Source organism: Pinus tabuliformis, chromosome 8 (genome assembly GCF_031772625.1).
Source record: "Pinus tabuliformis cultivar Carrire ecotype Pingquan chromosome 8, CPIR1, whole genome shotgun sequence".
Taxonomy (NCBI): Eukaryota; Viridiplantae; Streptophyta; class Pinopsida; order Pinales; family Pinaceae; genus Pinus; species Pinus tabuliformis.
Genome location: NC_142294.1, coordinates 1,721,267,486 through 1,721,287,922, shown reverse-complemented (window position 1 = coordinate 1,721,287,922; position 20,437 = coordinate 1,721,267,486). Strand labels below are relative to the sequence as shown.

The 20,437-nt window shown below is 36.2% G+C and overlaps 1 protein-coding gene across 1 annotated transcript; it reads right to left on the bottom strand.

Moving 5' to 3' along the window:
• Positions 1–10,986: 10,986 nt before the first annotated feature.
• On the bottom strand, positions 10,987–11,331 carry LOC149242938 (uncharacterized). Its single transcript, XM_089371071.1, has one exon. It carries the CDS (start codon positions 11,329–11,331, stop codon positions 10,987–10,989), a length of 345 nt encoding a protein of 114 aa, XP_089227197.1.
• Between the last annotated feature and the right edge of the window lie 9,106 nt (positions 11,332–20,437).

The following is a 20,437-nucleotide window of genomic DNA, read 5'->3' as shown; positions in this document are numbered from 1 at the left end:
CCAATTTCTTGTTGATAGGATCCATGAAAAATTCCTTAAACTCCAAACTGAAGGAATGTTCAGATATGCTTCTGTTTTAATGTACCTATTTTTATTTTTCCAAGTAGACAAATTCCCATTTGTAGTGCAGAAACTCAATGAGAAGGGGGAGCCACAATTAGTTATGTTTTGTACCTCCATTTTAAGAAGAAATTCAAAGGAATATGCTTTCAAGGACTTCATATATCAGTTTGTGCATCCAACTAATTGTTTGCTGACCAGTCATACAAAACCCAGGGTTAGTCAAGAAATCCAAAAGATCTTACATCTCAGTGAGCAAGCAAAGATGGGCGACTGGTACTTGTACCATAATTACACTGAAATCAAAGTAGATGGGTGTGAATTTTGACCTTATAAGATACACAAATACCTTCCAATGAGGATTTATTCCTTGGATTACATCAGACAAATGATCAATTTTGATGAAATTCATTTTGTTGCAGCTAAGAAAAAATCACAATTTAGGATAAAAACACAAGTTGGGCCTTTCATATGTAATAGCAGGACAACAGGTCGGGAAGCAGAGGAAATTATAAATAGATGAAATTTTCCCTAAGATTTACCTGGTCATATGACCCATTTCAAATAATTTTAAGGTTGAGGATGGAGCAGAAGACTACACCATATGTGCATACCGAGAGACTAGAAATTGAAACATATATGAACCGGGCTTAGTGGGAAGAAAACACTTTACAAGAGGTAGAGGAACAACTTATGTAGAGGACCACTTCACATACTCCTATTCCTTGGGAAAAGATAGAGAAAATACCAAGAGAAGAGGACTCACCTTCAGTCACAGAGGTCTTAGCCAAGGAGTTTAAGATTTCTACAAAAAAAACCAAGAATAATCCTACAACAGGGTTTATAGAACAAGGAGAAGAACAAGGACCATCTACAATAGTTCTGAAAGGCCCATTGTTTCAATCACATTCAGAGGAGATATCTACAGGGTCCCCAACTTCATAATTTTCACAAGTCAATCTAGAAAACAATCCAGCATCAGAAATTGTCTAGAAGGAGAAAGAATTAAATATTTTTGAAAAGTACAAAGAGATCAGGCAAAGAAATGAAGCCCTCAAGTGCAACACCTACACACAGTTTTGGAAGAAAACATCCACCACTCAGCATAGGCTCATGTCAGAATTCAACATAGAAAAGGGAAGAATGCAGATGGCATTCTTCAAAGCACAGGTCCCCCATCCTCAATTAGTAGCAGATTACAAGCAAACCACATTTGAGTTTGAGGCATAGGATGTCCATCCTTTGGACCAAATGGACATGCATAGGAAAAATGGAGAGATGGTTTACTCCACATTCACACGGACTGCAATGATTACTTCAAAATTGCAGATATCTTTAGGTAATATTCATTCTCAGCTAAAATTTGAGGAGATTTCTTCTATGGATAAGGATAATAGGATAAAATCCTTAGAAGATCTAGTTATCAAAGTAGGGTATGATCCAAGCAACATAAAGTCAGTAGAAGAAATCATTATAAAGAAGAATGCGGACATAGCTTCTCTTAGAAAACAATTAAAATTGCCAGCTACTGAAGATCCTCAAGCTAAGGGAATGGGAGAAGTTGAAAGTCAGAAATAAAATATGCTCATGCTCATCATGGAACAGAACGCTCAGATAAAGGAAATGGAAGGAGATATGGGAAAAATCATCAAAGAAAAATAACATAATTCTCAGCTCGCTTTGGTATCTCTTGATGCAGTGCCTCTTGTTTCAATAGGTAAAATAAGCATTTCTACATCGGCATACGTAAAATAAGAATTTCTACATTAGCTACAACAGCAGGAGCATCCACCTCTATAACACCCCCTTATTCAACTATAGATGATTCTATCAAACTAGTTCAATCAATGGAAAATATGTCAATACAAGGAGAAGAAATCAAAAATATGCGGGAGGATGTAAAGGTCCTACAAGAACAAAACACCAGATATGAAAATCTCTCCTAACAGAGATGCAGAAATCCCAGAGACTTACCCAAAGAATGCAACAGATAGAGAAGGAAACTGCCATGGGTAATACCCTAGCCCAGGTTAAGGAGAACATCTGGAAAAGGATAAATGAAGCCATGATAGAAATATGGCCATCTATACAGATCATATTTGAGCAGAAGGAATTAATTGAGAAATCTAGTGAAGCTATTGAACAAATCAAAGAGCAGTTGGGTGATAAACCAAGTGAAGCTACAGAGCTCATTAAGTTCCTCAATTCCAAAAACATGCAGGAGCTATAAGAACTAGAGATCAAGCACATAACTGAGACAATACTAGAGGTAAAAAGGGTGGTAACCAAAAGAAACTTAATCAGGCAGCTGGAAGAAAAATGTCAAGTTCTAGACATAGGTGTACAAAGTTTCTTCAGCAAATTGGAAGTCCTCTACAAAAAGGGACTTCCCATCTTACTAGTGATAAATGACAAGCTCAGTACATGGCCAGATTATAGCCAAAAATTGATGACCATTGCTAAAGAAAGTACTAAGTTTACAAGAGTGAAAGACAACATAACAGGGAAAGCATTTCTAGAAGCACTGACATATGATTTAGACATCCAGTATGAAATCAAGCACATCTTTATTTCTAAGCCAACTTTTGCCAAATATACTAAAGTGGATGAGGTCTACAGAAAGTTACTTAACATATCTATCCCAAGTGAACAACATTGGGATAAATTATGTGAGTTACTGGAGTGAGAAGATGATTTTATTTTTCCAACACAGGCCCAAGAGCGCAATAGAAATTCGAGGGCCAGATAATCAGCAGTTCCACAAAGCTAGGGCCACCAACCTAAGTAGTTTTAATTTTCCTATATTTTGTAACAATTAGATAGAATTTGTTTTAGAAGTTCCTAAAATACATCCTGATCAGGTTTGACAGGATATTTTGTAAATAAACTTATAAATACTTCTCTTTTTGAAGTATTAAGGGTTGATTTTTGCATTCCATAAAGCTATTGTATTTTTTCCATTTGATGGGATGATCAGTAATAAAAGGGACATTCTTTACAAGATTAATGTGTTTGACTATTTGGTGAAGTTTTTCTCTCACTGCCTCTGTGGTTATTTCTTTGTTTCCATACTTATGTGTTCTTAAATATGAATTATTTTACAGAAAGTTGATGAACATAATTTGTTGAAAGATACACTCTGATTCTGGCTGTGGATAATTTAAATGTTTTCTCCTGATATTAAGTTAAAGAATTATTAACTACTCTTTTGCTTAATTGAACCTATTTCTTTTCTTCTATTACATTTCATTTAAAACTAAAGGATCTAGTTAGTTCAGCTACCTTGCCCTGTGAAACTCCTTTGAAAGTCTGAGACAGATCCCTATTAAGTTTGTAGAATCCATATCCCAATGGAAGTTTTAGGCATTTAATCAACCAAACCAATTTGAAAATCAAACTCTAAACTTTCATAACTAGCCTAGAAAAAAAATTACAACAAAGTTAAATCTGACAGGGAGATCCCTCCCTGAGTTTAGGAAGGCTAGATCCTAAATTCCATAGTGGTTTTTTGGTTACCGATGTGGTTTCTTTCACAACCTCAGAAATTACAGAGTGATAACATGATGTATTATTAGGAAAAGCATGCTTTTGGAAGCGACATGCTGTATATGAGTCTAGACCTTTCTCTGTTATTATTTCTTTGGGTACTAGGTTATACAGGATACCAGAGGTAGCCCCACCTACCACCATCTCTTTTTTCTCTGCTAAGCAATGCAGTAAGTTCATCTCTTAGACTCCGAAATTTGCGTTGTTTATGATTCACTCTGAAAGTAAGGGGAAGGTCGTAACCACATCCATGGCCCCCAGGAAGGGTTCCTCCAAGCAGTAGAAGAAGCTGGATGCAGTCATGGAAGAATACAGGGGCATATTCTCCTCACCCACAGGGGTACCCTTGCATTGTCAGGTCAGGCATCCAATTGATCTAACTCCCTGAGCATCGCTACCCAACGGGCCGATATATTGTCGCTCCATTCTGGAAAATGAAGAGATCAAGTGGAAAATCCAGAAGTTGCTACAAAAAGGGCACATTCGACCAAGTTTCTCACCTTGTGGGAGCTTGATTATACTTGTACAGAAGAAGGATGGGACTTAGAGGTTCTCCATCGATTATCGAGCACTAAAAAATCAATGACAGGAATTGGTATCCAATCCCACGGATTGATGACTTGCTGGACCAAGTAAAGGGGGAGAGTATTTCATCAAGATTGATTTGAAGTCTGGTTATCACCAGGTTCCAATAGAGCACACAGATATATGGAAGACTGCCTTTAAATCCAAGGAATACCTTTTTGAATAGTTGGTTATGCCATTATGGTTGAAAAAGGACCCTGCCACTTTTATGAGGCTAATGGATGAAATCTTGTGGCCCTTCACCAACTTGTTCATGGTGGTTTATCTGGACAACATCCTCATCTTCAACAAGAGTTGGGAAGAACAATTGCAACACATTGAACAGGCACTTCAAACCCTTCGACAACACAAACGATGTGCCAACTTGGAGAAATGCACCTTTGGCATGAGGCAAGTCCAATACTTGGGTTACATCATAAATGAGTGTTGTGTGCATGTGGACCCGACCAAGATCCAAGACATTTGGGATTGGCCAACCTTGACCACTCTAATAGAGCTTCACATATTTTTTGGCTGGTTGGTAGATCCCTTCGGGTTGATCTTCCTGGATTTTCCTGTTGAGATAATTTATTCACACAAATTAACACAAATATTCCTTATCAATCCAGGTTGGTAATACTTAAAGGCAAGTCCACTATATATGAATATCACATGTAATCAAACTTGAAAGATAAGTTTTTCAAAAACTAAAGAAGTGCAAACTACAAATATAATAATTTCAATTCACTTTGTAAAGAGGGAAAGCTGAAATGGCTCTTAATTTAAGAGGTCCAATTCTTCCTCAATTATTACTTGATGAACAGAAATCAGAAACTAATAGCTTAAGATGGAAAAATCATTAATGAAGGGAGGCTCCTAACTTAAGAGACCTTTGGTATGTTCCATGATAATTCATTCACCATAATGCCAAAAATACATAAGAAAACTGCTTGCATGTAATCAAGGAAAACTAGTTACAATTCACCAAATTAACAGAAAGAGTGCTCAACTTGAACACTTTGTTTTTCCAACTTACTAAAGTGATGAATAAACTAAGATCTAATGAAATAAATCATCACACATTAACCATAAACCAATCTAAAACAAAGCATGTAAACAAGTTCTACAATAACCAGATTATGGAAAATTAAACTAGTTTAAACAAAGAAGTGTACTTAGCTTGGAATGGGGGCCCTCCACACTTGCTTTGCACACTTGAAGATTGATATCAAAAGCTGAAACTCAATCACACATCCACATTATTGAACAACAAAATAGTAGGGGAACAGGTTCTTCAAATTAGCTCTCCAATCCAAAATGTCTCAGCATGAAATTATATAAAAGTCAATACATAAGCCATCAAAGTCTTGGCTTTAAATAGAAGTCTTGTGAAAAAAACTGATCTATAATCCTTCTAAAAAAAATATATGCTCATATTCACCTATCTAAGTCAAATTCATCAATCCCATCCCAAGAAATATGGTCAATCCCATAAAATCTCAAAACTGCTCTATTTCTATGGAATTTCTAAGTGACTACTCATGGTTGACCAGCACTAAATGGGCCTAATAAAGCTTGTTCTGTTTGAACCAAGTAGAGTTGGCTCAATCCTAGTTCCCAAGCTTTCCATCCATGCATCAAATTTGTGCCCAAGTGTCCTGCAAACATGTCAACCATATAGCTATTACAGGAATTTCTTAATCTGTCAATATTTGCACTTGAAACCAAATTTTCATAAAAACTTTAAAATTCGAAAAATTAAAATTAAATACCTGAGCAGACATGAAATACATCAAAATGGGATGGATAAAGTGGAAAATGGATGGAAAATAGATGGATTAAGTAAGTTTCCTTTAGCAAAAATAAGACCAAAAGTGAGGGCCAACATCTCCCCCTTGCCGATCGTCAAGCATGTCCTCATGCTTGCTTATTCCTCTTTGATCTTCTGTTCCCTGTGGTAGATGCAGTTCCTGTAGATGCTTCCTGCTGTGCTACCCTTATCAAACAGTCCAAACCTGAATCATGTCCTTCCCTGTACAAAGCGGCCTTAACTTTCTGCTTCTCATACTTAGCCTTCCACATGTTCTTCTCTTTTAGCCATTTGAATGCCTGTTTGGAGAGCAGATCATTCTTTCTTTTCAATCTTCCTATTTCTTCATTTAATCTTTCATTTTCTTTGACCAATCTAGCATTATTCTTTTTGCTTGCCTGGTTTTCTTCTTTCAAATGTTTTTCCAAGATTTTACTGATTTCTAGTTGGTCTGTTAACTCCCTGATTTTGCCCAAGTTTATTTCTTTTTCAAGCTCTTGTGTAGTTTTGATTAATGATGCTGCTGCTGCATCATCATAATAAGAATCTCTCTCTAATGCCTCTTGTTCAATATCATCCTCTACCTGTTTTCTTGTGGAACATGTGTCTACTAACTGAACTTCTTTTTCTTTGCTATTTATTTCAGTTGGACTTTTATTCCTAAATCTCCTAGGAATAGACATGATGGACACTTCATTTTCTTGCATGGCTATATTATTTTTCTTTTTAGCTCTAGTCCTGGGATAGAAGGGTGAGCTCATCATTCCCCTGGTTTCCTACTCTACTTTGTTCTGTCCCTCATTGATCTGTTCATTGAACTGGTTTTTACTCATGAACTCCCTCCAAATTATCCCTTTTGACCTTAATTGATATTCAACCAAGATTTTTATCAACCCTTGGTGATAAATTTGTGCTTCTTTGGGCTTGTGTTCATGTTTTACTGTCTCTATCATCTTCAGGAGGCTTCTAAAGAGAAAGTATGGCAGATTAATCTTATCTTCCCCCTTAATGTGCTGTAGGAGTCGGATATGATATAGATGGGCAACACTATATCCCCTATCACATGTAAGAAACTTCTGTATAACTAGAACCAACTCGCCCCATGGTTCATTGAACCATTCCCTTGGTATTCCTTTGGTTCTGTCAAAGGTTCCTTTTCGGTTCTTTTCAAGGAAGAAAGTCGATGCTTTCTCCTTGAAATGAAAACCTTTATGATACTTCTCTCCTATCATAGGGAGGTCTAGAGCTTTGGAAAGGAATTCCTGAGTCACAGGAATGATAACATTTCCTACCCTTGTTTGTTCTTGGCTATAATTGTTTATGAACTCCCTTGTTACCTCCTCACTGTGGCCACTAAATCTCTGCAAGAATCCTATCAGTCCCACTTGGTATAACTTCTCTATGGTCTCTTTTTTCCAGTTTTCTATTTGAAACTTTGGCTCTATCCTTGTTGACATTGTGTTTGAAAACCATTGAATGTATGCCTCTACTGTCATTAACTTCATTTTTATAATGACAATCTACAAATACTGTTTTGTAAAATGAAATTTTGAAGTCAGAGAAGCTTACCTGGCTTATGCAACAAACTTAATTCAATCTACTTGGGCCTCTGTTTATTTCTTTTTGCAGCGACACAGTTTCTCTTTTAATCCCCTATTGTATCCAAACAGTCAAACGTCCTGCCTTATATATTTCTGTAAAAACACGAGACTCTGTTTTGGAAAAGAAATACATAAGAAAACAAAATAATCATGTCATAATTTTGTATTTCTTAATGTATTCTTGAGGCAATTTTTTTTTATAATTCATCATACAAGCCTAATCTTCAGCGCTGTATGAAAGGAGAACAAAAATGGTTTTCAACTCTGCCCTGGTTGTAACAGTTCTAAAAAAAACAACTCATTTCTAGAAAGAAGCAAGCGATTCAGCCCCTTATAACAGCACTTAAAAGACAATATTCCTCTATTTTTACAGTATATAATCCCTGTTATGCAACAACACGCAATACAATCCCCTGTAGCAGCACTTAAAATTCATCTGTTCACGCAATATACAATCCCTGTTACACATTACAGTCCTTGATTTAAGAAAAACATGCAATATAACCCTTTGTAACACCATTAAAAATAACTCCTCTGCAATACACAACCCCTGCTTTACAAAACAACACTTAAAAGATTCATCCCCTGCTTTACACAACACGTAATACAGTCCAAAAAAAAACTCTGTTTTAACGACGCCTCTACAATACACAATCCCTACGCAATAAAACTTTGTTTTATCGACGCGTTTTGCACGCAATATGTGGTTAAAATGCCTTATTATCCGCACAGGTGTAATCTACTGGTTGTTTTGCATAAACTACGTGCTTCACTCAAATCCTTGGTTCACGCGATTACACTTATGAACATATTTGTTCTTTAATGCATGGCTGTTTGCTTCATTAACTTGCTGCCGTTTACCTAACCCTTACATTTATCATTTTCTCGAATCATGGTGAGTTTTCGGCGTTTGCCTAGCTAATGGCTAGACTCGTGGAATGTTTAATGATGCTCCATATCTCCTGTAGCTTTGTTCCGTGCTGACTGGTGGCAAAAACATGCATATTAACAATTAAATGACAAGCAGTTCTGGCAAAAATTTGGTGATTGTAATCCCGACTCATCTTTGTAAGCAAATCGAATCTCGTTTTTACCTGAACTTTCCTGAGATTCTGGGCAACTGACTTGCGTTATCTCCATGAGGTTTTGCTACTTATCTCTCCGCAGATTCACTTACGTTTTTCCTCTCTTCATTTGTCAAATGTGCAGCGCTTCACCACTATTCTCCTGAGTTCGTCAAGGGCGATGATGGCATACAGATGTGGTTTAAACAATTGGCAGACCGGTTTTGAAATGCACAACAAACTGGTTTTGAAGGTTTCGTGACCGTTTCTGATTTTTTCTACTGTGCTCTGGCTGAGTAAGCCGTAAGCACCTCCTATTGGCCAATGTTTGCACGTAAGCATGTCGTGCATGTCGTGCCGGTCCTGTTGAGCAGTCGCTTGATTGTTTCATTAGGATGGCCCGACTGTTTGCATAATTTAAACACGAGCTTACCTGTATGCGGGTCGTGGCTGTCCTCCCATGCAGTTTACGGCTTTGCCAGCATGCCTTCCATGGAATTGTTTGAACGCACCAACCATGCAAATGTATGATGATTTGCATGCATCTCCCCAATGGTATGCGTGTACCTCTGTTCCATGTCATTCAATCTCATTGCTGTATGAACCACGTACTCGTTTGAAAGCCTGTGCTCGGTTTGCAAGCCCGTTTGAATCATATCCCCCACCTAATATCATTTATGCCGCCATACCATGCGATTATATTATATTATACTGCCATATGATGTGATTATATGACATTACACTACCATATGATGTGATTATATGACTGCAAGCCCGCCTACCATTATATGACTCGTTTGCCACTTTCATGATGCAAAAGGATTATGTTTTAATACAGCGCATATGTTTAACACATTTCGTTGCTATATGCAAATGTCTCATTGTGCATATATTTCCTTATGAACTATTACCTTATGATATATATTTCCTTTGCGCATATATTTCCTTATGAACTTTTTCCTTTCTTATTTCCTTTGCGCATGTATTTGAAATATTTCTCATATTGCTCATAATCTAAAGTTGCCTGTGCACATGTATTGCCTTTTTGAAATATTTCTTATAATTTTAAAATGACCACCTAGGTCATGTTTAAAATTACTTCCATGTCTAATGTTTGGATTGATTGTGCAGGTTCCAACATGTTGCATTCTTTTGATCCCTTTTTGCTTTTAAGGAAAAATACTTAGGGGTTAAGGTCATGAATATGGAATGAATATAGGATGTACAAGGTTATAGTTAAAGGTTATAGGATATGATACTTAGGATAATGGGTGGAGATAATGGAAAATATATAATTCAGGTACTAATCTCAATTTAAAAAAGACTAAAAATTACTAAAAAAAAATTGAATTTACAAGAGCAAAATGACTATACTTGTACTTCCCTGATAATATTTGATGATGTCTATTGTTCTTTATAAGCTGGACGAAATCGTTTGATCAAATGTCTTAGATAGATTGAAAGGTAGAATTTATTTATGCTTCCTGTTCTTCATGCTTCATTGGTTCTGGTTCTTGAATTGTTGGTTGTTGTTCAGGTCCCTCTGCAATGATTTCATGACTCAGGTCCCAACTGTCATGCACATGTTTATGCAATATGTACATGTTTCTGCTAATATTTCAGGTCCCTCTGCTATTGTTGTTCAGGTCCCAACTGTCATGCACATGTTTATGCAATATGTACATGTTTCTGCTAATATTTCAGGTCCCTCTGCTATTGTTGTTCAGGTCCCAACTGTGAACAATACAAGTGTCGTCATCAATTCAACTGCACAACTAAAGTGCTTGTGCAATCCTCCCCCTTTCTTGATATTTGACTTGTTCCCAAGTCATGTTTATGTGGAGGATATCCTGCAAATCAAATTTGTGATAAAAATAGAACAAGAAAGTGAATTCATATAGTCCAAAACATGTTGGTTTTCCTCTATGAATTCGTGTTTGCTTAGCGCCAGTGTCCTGGTTTTCACTAGCAAATAGTTTTATTGTGTATTTTTATTTTTATTTTGTATATATATATATATATATATATATATATATTATTATTTATTTTTTTAGTAGAACACTCTTTATTCCTCTATAGCACTGGAAGATGGCTAGGTTTGGTGTGCCATTATTTCCAGTTCTGTTCCTTGTATTAGTTGTTTCATGAATTCTTCTTTGTCAATAAGCCTGTTGTAAACTTTGAGCCTATGTCCATTTACCAAAAATGATGTGGATTCCTGGTCAATTGTCTTGATTTGAACAGCTCCATTATCAAAGATTTCTTCTATCTCATATGGCCCTAACCAGTGTGTTGTGAATTTGGCCTTGAAATCTTTGAATTTGGAGTCGAACAGTAGTGCCTAGTCTCCTTTGTTGAATGTCTTGTTCTTGATGAATCTGTCATGCCACTTCATTCGTTGCTGCTGTATCAATGTTGTATGTTCTATTGCCTGCTGGCGATGTTCATCTAGTTGATTTAATTCCATTATCCGCTGCTGCTGTGCTTCAGACAGTTCCAGTCCTAGTTCGGCTGCCAATTTGTATGTGTGTATCTGAAATTCTATGGGCAGTAAGACCTCTTTTCCATACACTAACTGGTATGGGCTAAATCCAGTTGTGTTTTTCCATGTGATTCTGTATGCCCATAGTGCATCCCTTAGTTTTTCTGACCAGTCCTTTCTGTTCATTTGTATTGTTTTGGTCATTATGTTCTCTAGGACTTCATTTGTTGCTTTCACCTGTCTGTTTGCTTGAGGATGATATGGTGTGGACTTCCTATGCTTTATCTTATATTTTTCTGTAAGATCTCTTACAAGCTTTGAAGTAAACTGTGCTCCCTGATCGGTTACAATCTGTCTTGGTACTCCGTATCTTACAAATATTTCCTCAAAGATGAAGGTGACCACGGTATTTTCTGTTGCTTTGGTGACTGCCTTTGCCTCCACCCATTTAGTGACATAATCTGTACATACTAAGATATACCTCTTTCCATTTGATGGTGGATTTATTGGTCCCACAAAATCTAGAGCCCATTGCTCAAATGGTTCTATTAGAACTTGTGGTTTGAGTGGCATCTCATCTGATACTATTGGTCTCCCTGTTCTTTGGCAGCTGTCACACTGCTTGACATATGCCTTGGAGTCTTTGAAGATTGCTGGCCAGTAGTAGCCTAATTGCAGCACCTTGTAGGCTGTTCATTTGTCTGCAAAATGACCACCACATGGTTCATCATGACATGCTTTCAAGATTTCTAATATCTCATCCTCTCTCACACATTTTCTTATTATTAAATCTGAACCAGTATAAAACAAATTGCCATTTACCCAACTATATCTAGAACTTTCTTTAATAATTTTTCGTTTTTGTTTCTTGGAGAATTGTGTTGGAAATTTCCCAGAAGATAGATAGTTTGCTATGTCTGCAAACCATGGTGTTTTTACTGCTATTGCAAACAAATGTTCATCTGGAAAGTTGTCTAAATGCAAATTTTTCATTGTCTCCATAGTCATTACATTTATAGTTGCTCCCAAATCTATTAATGTATTTGGAACTAATAAATTATTTATTGAAATACCAAGATCAATATATTTCTCTACCATTGTTTGTGTTGACATGAGGCTTGCTAATTTGCCAATGACTTGGATTGTAGTAGGATCCTTTTTCTTTCTACTAGTTTTCTTAATGCATAATTCCTTTATTGTCTTAGCACATATTGGTATCTCTTTAATTGCCTTCAAAAAAGGAATTTTTACTTAAGCATTTTTCAATTCATCCAAAATATCAAATTCAGTAAGGTTCATTTCTTTTTGTTGATCTACAAACCTCTCAGGATAGGGTCGTGTTTGAGTTATAATAGCTTTTCCTTTCTGAATTTGTGTTTCAGATTGTGATGCTTCAGGTGGTTCTCCTTGCTCAATTGACTCTTCTATGATTGGAGGAGAATCCTTTGTAAGCACCTTTCCAGACCTTAAATGGACATCATTTACAAGAAGAATAGAATATGTTGGAAAATATGCTTCTTCTTCTACAGTGTATGCAGGTTTATCCATCTTATTGTTCGGATTTGCCATTGGTTGGGCTGGTAATAGAGTTGGTTTGGGCTGGTTCGAAGGTAGTTGTAGCTGTTGTAGTTGTTTTAATAATGGTGGAGGATTCTGTTGCGGGAATGGCATGGGTTGCGGATATGCAGAATTTTGTTGCGGAAATGGCATGGATTGTGGATATTGTTGATATGGAAATGGATGTTGATATTGTTGTTGGTATTGTTGTTGGTACTGTTGAGGTGGATGGTTTCCATAACCATATCCTCTCCATCCTTGTGCAGGTTGGTTTGGATATTGTTGTGGAGGCCAAGCTTGCCATGGCATTGGAGTATTCCAAGAATTTTGAGGCGGATATGGATAGTTTTGTTGAGGGAATTGTTGTAGATTTTTATGAGGCAACCTTGGTTGCCAAGGTCTTCGTGGTGCCACATACTAGAAACCTTTTGTTCCTTGCACTTCTTCCATTGGATTCATTTTTAATTCCTTCAACCTTAGACAATTTTCTGTTGAATGGTTTTTTGTACAAAGACCACATACTTGAAGACTATCGAAAGGACATTCTCTTAATGGATGTTTCCTTCTACATTTGGATCAAAAGATTGCTAAAGCTTGTTCTTGTTCTTCTTTCTTCTTATTTGCTTTTAGAAAATCTACCTGACTTGCTAATGTACTTAGGAGGTTAGTTTTGAAGTTTTCTAATAAGCTTCCTATTTCTGCTCTTCTTACTCCTCCTATTGCTGATTTTGCTTCTTTTGAACTCCCATCTCTCTTTCTAGATTTTGATCTACCTCTAGAGTATCTTTGACATAATTCAGCAATTTCATTGAATGGTAGGTTTGAAATATCTCCTTTGCACATCACATTCAGAATTTAAAGATATTCATCTCTTATACCTTTGAGAAAGATTGTTCGAATGGTTTCCTGATTTAGAGAGTGTTGTTTAGATTTTTGTAGATTATATGCAAATCTTTCTAGGTATTCTTCTAGACTTTCTTCTTCTTGTTGTGTCATTATGAAAACATCTTCCTTTGAGTCCCTAGGCCTACAATAGGCTTGATAATTTTTAAGAAAGAGTGATCTCATATCATCCCAAGAAGCTATTGTTTGCTCTCTTAAATCCATGAACCATTTTAAAGATGTTGCTTTCAATGTAGAAGGAAAGAGACGAAGTTTGTGTGTGTCATCAGTGTATCCATATGTTCTACATAGGATATCAAATTCAAACATGAAAGAATCAGGATCTTCGGTTGACATTCCATAAAAATTTGGCAATACAGAAGGTGGAATATTTTTCATTTTCACTTCTTCTCCTAATATTGCACTTGTATCTATTATTGGAAAGCCAAAAGTAGTTTCTTGATCACCACCATCTTCTTGTCTTTTCCTATCCTCTTCTATCTTTCTATCATTTTCTCGTTTTGCCTCTTCCTCTCTTTGTCTTCTCCATTCTCTTTGTTGTCTCTCATATTCAAGTCGTTGTTCATGAGTAAGAATAACAGATCCATGTCCCTCTTCTGCCATAGGTTTAGTTGTTTCAATGTTAGTTTGAGATTCAGGTTGTTCAAAGTCAGGTTGACTTACAGATTCAAAGATAGGTTGTTTTTCTTTAGCAGTTTCCTTTTGTTTTCCTGAAGTTGATAGCTGTTTTCTTTTTACTTCCCAGGCTAACAAAGTTTGCCTCTCAATTAAAGTTAACCTTTGTCCAGTTCTTTGTTTTTCTTCCAATTCCTCAATTGTTGTATTACCAATAATTGGTGTTGTTGGCTTTGATGGTCCTACCTCCATTTGTGGGGGGTTTTTAATAAATATACCTTGAGGATCTCTATATCTAGGCATAAAGAAACATAGCTAAAAGAAATGTAACTATTTTTTATTTTATTTTTGTTTTATGAATTTTTTAAAAGCTTACTTGCTTATCTTCCTATTGACTATGCCGATATTTGCCTCCCCGGCAATGGCGCCAAAATGTTGAGCTAATTTATTCACACAAATTAACACAAATATTCCTTATCAATCCGGGTTGGTAATACTTAAAGGCAAGTCCACTATATATGAATATTAGATGTAACCAAACTTAAATGATAAGTTTTTTAAAAACTAAAGAAGTGCAAACTACAAATATAATAATTTCAATTCACTTTGTAAAGAGGGAAAGCTGAAATGGCTCTTAACTTAAGAGGTCCAATTCTTCCTCAGTTATTACTTGATGAACATAGATCAGAAACTAATAGCTTAAGATGGAAAAATCATTAATGAAGGGAGGCTCCTAACTTAAGAGACCCTTGGTATGTTCCATCATAATTCATTCACCATAATTCCAAAAATACATAAGAAAACTGCTTGCATGTAATCAAGGAAAACTAGTTACAATTCACCAAATTAACAGAAGGAGTGCTCAACTTGAACACTTTGTTTTTCCAACTTATTAAAGTGATGAATAAACTAATATCTAATGAAATAAATCATCACACATTAACCATAAACCAATCTGAAACAAAGCATGTAAACAAGTTCTACAATAATCAGATTATGGAAAATTAAATTAGTTTAAACAAAGAAGTGTACTTAGCTTGGAATGGGGGCCCACCACCCTTGCTTTGCAAACTTGAAGATTGATATTAGAAGCTTAAACTCAGTCACACATCCACATTATTGAACAACAAAATAGTAGTAGAACAGGTTCTTCAAATTAGCTCTCCAATCCAAAATGTCTCAGCATGAAATTATATAAAAGTCAATACATAAGCCATCAAAGTCTTGGCTTTAAATAGAGGTCTTGTGAAACAAACTGATATATAATCATTCTAACAAAAATATCTACTCATGTTCACCAATATAAGTCAAATTCATCAATATCATCCCAAGAAATATGGTCAATCCCATAAAATCTCAAAACTGCTCTATTTCTATGGAATTTCTGAGTGACTAGTCATGGTTGACCAACACTAAATGTGCCTATTAAAGCTTGTTCTGTTTGAACCAAGTAGAGATGGCTCAGTCCTAGTTCCCAAGCTGTCCATCCATGCATCAAATTCGTGCCCAGGTGTCCTGAAAACATGTCAACCATATAGCTATTACAGGAATTTCTTAATCTGTTAATATTTGCACTTGAAACCAAATTTTCATAAAAACTTCAGAATTTGAAAAATTAAAATTAAATACCTGAGTAGACATGAAATACATCAAAATGGGATGGATAAAGTGGAAAATGGATGGAAAATAGATGTATTAAGTAAGTTTCCTTTAGCAAAAATAAGACCAAATCGAGGGCCAACATCTCCCCCTTGCTGATCGTCAAGCATGTCCTCATGCTTGCTTATTCCTCTTTGATCTTCTGTTCCCTGTGGTAGATTCAGTTCCTGTAGATGCTTCCTGCTGTGGTGCCCTTATCAAACAGTCCAAACCTGAATCATGTCCTTCCCTGTACAAAGCGGCCTTAACTTTCTGCTTCTCATACTTAGCCTTCCACATGTTCTTCTCTTTTAGCCATTTGAATGCATGTTTGGAGAGCAGATCATTCTTTCTTTTCAATCTTCATATTTCTTCATTTAATCTTTCATTTTCTTTGACCAATCTAGCATTACTCTTTTTGCATGCCTGGTTTTCTTCTTTCAAATGTTTTTCCAAGATTTTACTGATTTCTAGTTGGTCTGTTAACTCCCTGATTTTGCCCAAGTTTATTTCTTTTTCAAGATCTTGTGTAGTTTTGATTAATGATGCTGCTGTTGCATCATCATAATAAGAATATCTCTCTAATGCCTCCTGTTCAATATCATCCTCTACCTGTTTTCCTGTGGAACATGTGTCTACTAACTGAACTTCTTTTTCTCTACTATTTATTTCAGTTGGACTTTTATTCCTAAATCTCCTAGGAATAGACATGATGGACACTTCATTTTCTTGCATGGATATATTATTTTGCTTTTTAGCTCTAGTCCTGGGATAGAAGGGTGAGCTCATCATTCCCCTGGTTTCCTGCTCTACCTTGTTTTGTCCCTCATTGATCTATTCATTGAACTGGTTTTTACTCATGAAATCCCTCCAAATTATCCCTTGTGACCTTACTTGATATTCAACCAGGATTTTTATCAACCTCTGGTGATAAATTTGTGCTTATTTGGGCTTGTGTTCATGTTTTACTGTCTCTATCATCTTCACGAGGCTTCTAAAGAAAAAGTATGGCAGATTAATCTTATCTTCCCCCTTAATGTGCTGCAAGAGTCGGATATGATATAGATGGGCAACACTATATCTCCTATCACATGTAAGAAACTTCTGTATAACTAGAACCAACTCGCCCCATGGTTCATTGAACCATTCCCTTGGTATTCCTTTGGTTCTGTCAAAGGTTCCTTTTCGGTTCTTTTCAAGGAAGAAAGTCAATGCTTTCTCCTTGAAATGCAAACCTTTATGATACTTCTCTCCTATCATAGGGAGGTCTAGAGCTTGGGAAGGAATTCCCGAGTCACAAGAATGATAACATTTCCTACCCTTGTTTGTTCTTGACTGTAATTGTTTATGAACTCCATTGTTACCTCCTCACTGTGGCCACTAAATCTCTGCAAGAATCCTATCAGTCCTGCTTGGTATAGCTTCTCTATGGTCTCTTTTTTTCAATTTTCTATTTGAAACTTCGGCTCTATCCTTGTTGACCTTGTGTCTGAAAACCATTGAATGTATGCCTCTGCTGTCATTAACTTCATTTTTACAATGACAATCTACAAATATTGTTTTGTAAAATGAAATTTCGAAGTAAGAGAAGCTTACCTGCCTTATGCAACAAACTTAATTCAATCTACTTGGGCCTCTGTTTGTTTCTTTTTGCAGCGACACAGTTTCTCTTTTAATCCCCTGTTGTATCCAACTAGTCAAACATCCTGCCTTATATATCTCTGTAAAAACACTAGACTTTGTCTTGGAAAAGAAATACATAAGAAAACAAAATAATCATGTCATAATTTTGTACTTCTTAATGTATTCTTGAGGCAATTTTTTTTTATAATTCATCATACAAGCCTAATCTTTAGTGATGTATGAAGGGAGGACAAAAATGGTTTTCAACTCTACCCTGGTTGTAACATTTCTAAAAAAAAACAACTCATTTCTACAATTTAACTAGCGATTCAGCCCCTTATAACAACACTTAAAAGTCAATATTCCTCTGTTTTTACAGTATATAATCCCTGTTATGGAACAACATGCAATACAATCCCCTATAGCAGCACTTAAAATTCATCTGTTCACGCAATATACAATCCTTGTTACACATTACAGTCCTTGTTTGAAAAAGAACATGCAATATAACCCTTTGTAACAGCATTAAAAACAACTCCTCTGCAATACACAACCCCTTCTTTACAAAACAACACTTAAAAGATTCATCCCTTGCTTTACACAACATGTAATACAGTCCAAAAAAAAACTCTATTTTAATGATGCCTCTGCAATACACAATCCCTGCGTAGTAAAACTCTGTTTTATCGACGCGTTTTGCATGCAAGATGTGGTTAAAATGCCTTATTATCCGCACAAGTGTAATCTACTGGTTGTTTTGCATAAACTACGCGCTTCACTCAAATCCTTGGTTCACGCGATTACACTTATGAACAAATTTGTTATTTAATGCATGGCTGTTTTCTTCATTAACTCACTGCCGTTTATCTAACCCTTACATTTATCATTTTCTGGAATCATGGTGAGTTTTTGGCGTTTACCTGGCTAATGGCTGGACTCCTGGACTATTTAATGGCGCTCCATATCTCCTGTAGCTTTGTTTCGTGCTGATTGGTGGCAAAAACATGCATATTAACAATTAAATGACAAGCAGTTCTGGCAAAAATTTGGTGATTGTAATCTCGACTCATCTTTGTAAGCAAATCGAATCTCATTTTTACCTAAACTTTATCGAGATTCTGGGCAACCGACTTGCGTTATCTTCGTGAGGGTTTCCTACTTATCTCTCCGCAGATTCACTTACGTTTTTCCTCTCTTCGTCTGTCAAATGTGTAGTGCTTCACCACTATTCTCCTAAGCTCGTTAAGGGCGATGATGGCATACAGATGTGGTTTAAACAATCGGCAAACCGGTTTTGAAATTCACAGTAGACTGGTTTTGAGGGTTTCGTGACCGTTTCTCATTTTTTCTACCGTGCTTTTGCTGAGTAAGCCGTAAGAACCTTTATTGGCCAATGTTTGCACGTAAGCATGTCGTGCATGTCGTGCTGGTCCTGTTGAGCAGTCGCTTGACTGTTTCATTAGGATGGCCTGACCGTTTGCATAATTTAAATACAAGCTTACCTGTATGCGTGTCGTGGCTGTCCTCCCATGCAGTTTACGGCTTTGCCAGCATGCCTTCCGTGGAATTGTTTGAACACACCAACCATGCAAATGTATGATTATTTGCGTGCATCTCCCCAATGGTATGCGTGTACCTCCGTTCCACGTCGTTCAATCTCATTACTGTATGAACCACGTACTTGTTTGAAAGCCTGTGCTCGGTTTGCAAGCCCGTTTGAATCATATCCCCCGCCTAATATCATTTATGCCGCCATACCATGCGATTATATCATATTATACTGCCATATGATGTGATTATATGACATTACACTCCCATATGAAGTGATTATATGACTGCAAGCCCGCCTACCATTATATGACTCGTTTGCCACTTTCATGATGCAAAAAGATTATGTTTTAATACATCGCATATGTTTAACACATTTGGTTGTTGTATGAAAATGTTTCATTGTGCATATATTTCCTTACGAACTATTACCTTATGATATATATTTCCTTTGCGCATATATTTCCTTATGAACTTTTGCCTTTCTTATTTCCTTTGCGCATGTATTTGAAATATTTCTCATATTGCTCATAATCTAAAGTTGTCTGTGCAAATGTATTGCCTTTTTGAAATATTTCTTATAATTTTAAAATGACCACCTGGGTCATGTTTAAAATTATTTCTATGTCTAATGTTTGGATTGCTTGTGTAGGTTCCAACATGTTGCACTCTTTTGATCTCTTTTTGCTTTTAAGGAAAAATACTTGGGGGTTAAGGTCATGAATATGAAATGAATATAGGATGTACAAGGTTATAGTTAAGGGTTATAGGATATGATACTTAGGATAATGGGTGGAGATAATGGAAAATATATACTTCAGGTACTAATCTCAATTTAACAAAGACTAAAAATTTCTAAAAAAAAATTGAATTTACCAGAGCAAAATGACTATACTTGTACTTCCCTGATAATATTGGATGATGTCTACTGTTCTTTACAAGCTGGATGAAATCGTTTGATCAAATGTCTTAGATAGATTGAAAGGTAGAATTTATTTCTGCTTCCTGTTCTTCATGCTTTATTGGTTTTGGTTCTTGAATTGTTGGTTGTTGTTCAGGTCCCTCTGCAAGGATTTGATGACTCAGGTCCCAACTGTCATGCACATGTTTATGCAATATGTACATGTTTATGCTAATATTTCAGGTCCCTCTGCTATTGTGATTCAGGTGCCAACTTTCATGCACATGTTTATGAAATATGTACATGTTTCTGCTAATATTTCAGGCCCCTCTGCTATTGTTATTTAGGTCCCAACTGTGAACAATACAAGTGTCGTCATCAATTCAGCTGCACAACTAAAGTGCTTGTGCAATCTTCCCCCTTGCTTGATATTTGACTTGTCCTCAAGTCATGTTTATGTGGAAGATATCTTGCAAATCAAAGTTGTGATAAAAATAGAACAAGAAAGTGAATTCATACTGTCCA

Bases quoted from the DNA above. Each gene is read 5' to 3' on its own strand.
- LOC149242938 (XM_089371071.1), bottom strand. From the start codon at position 11,331: ATGACCAAAACAATACAAATGAACAGAAAGGACTGGTCAGAAAAACTA.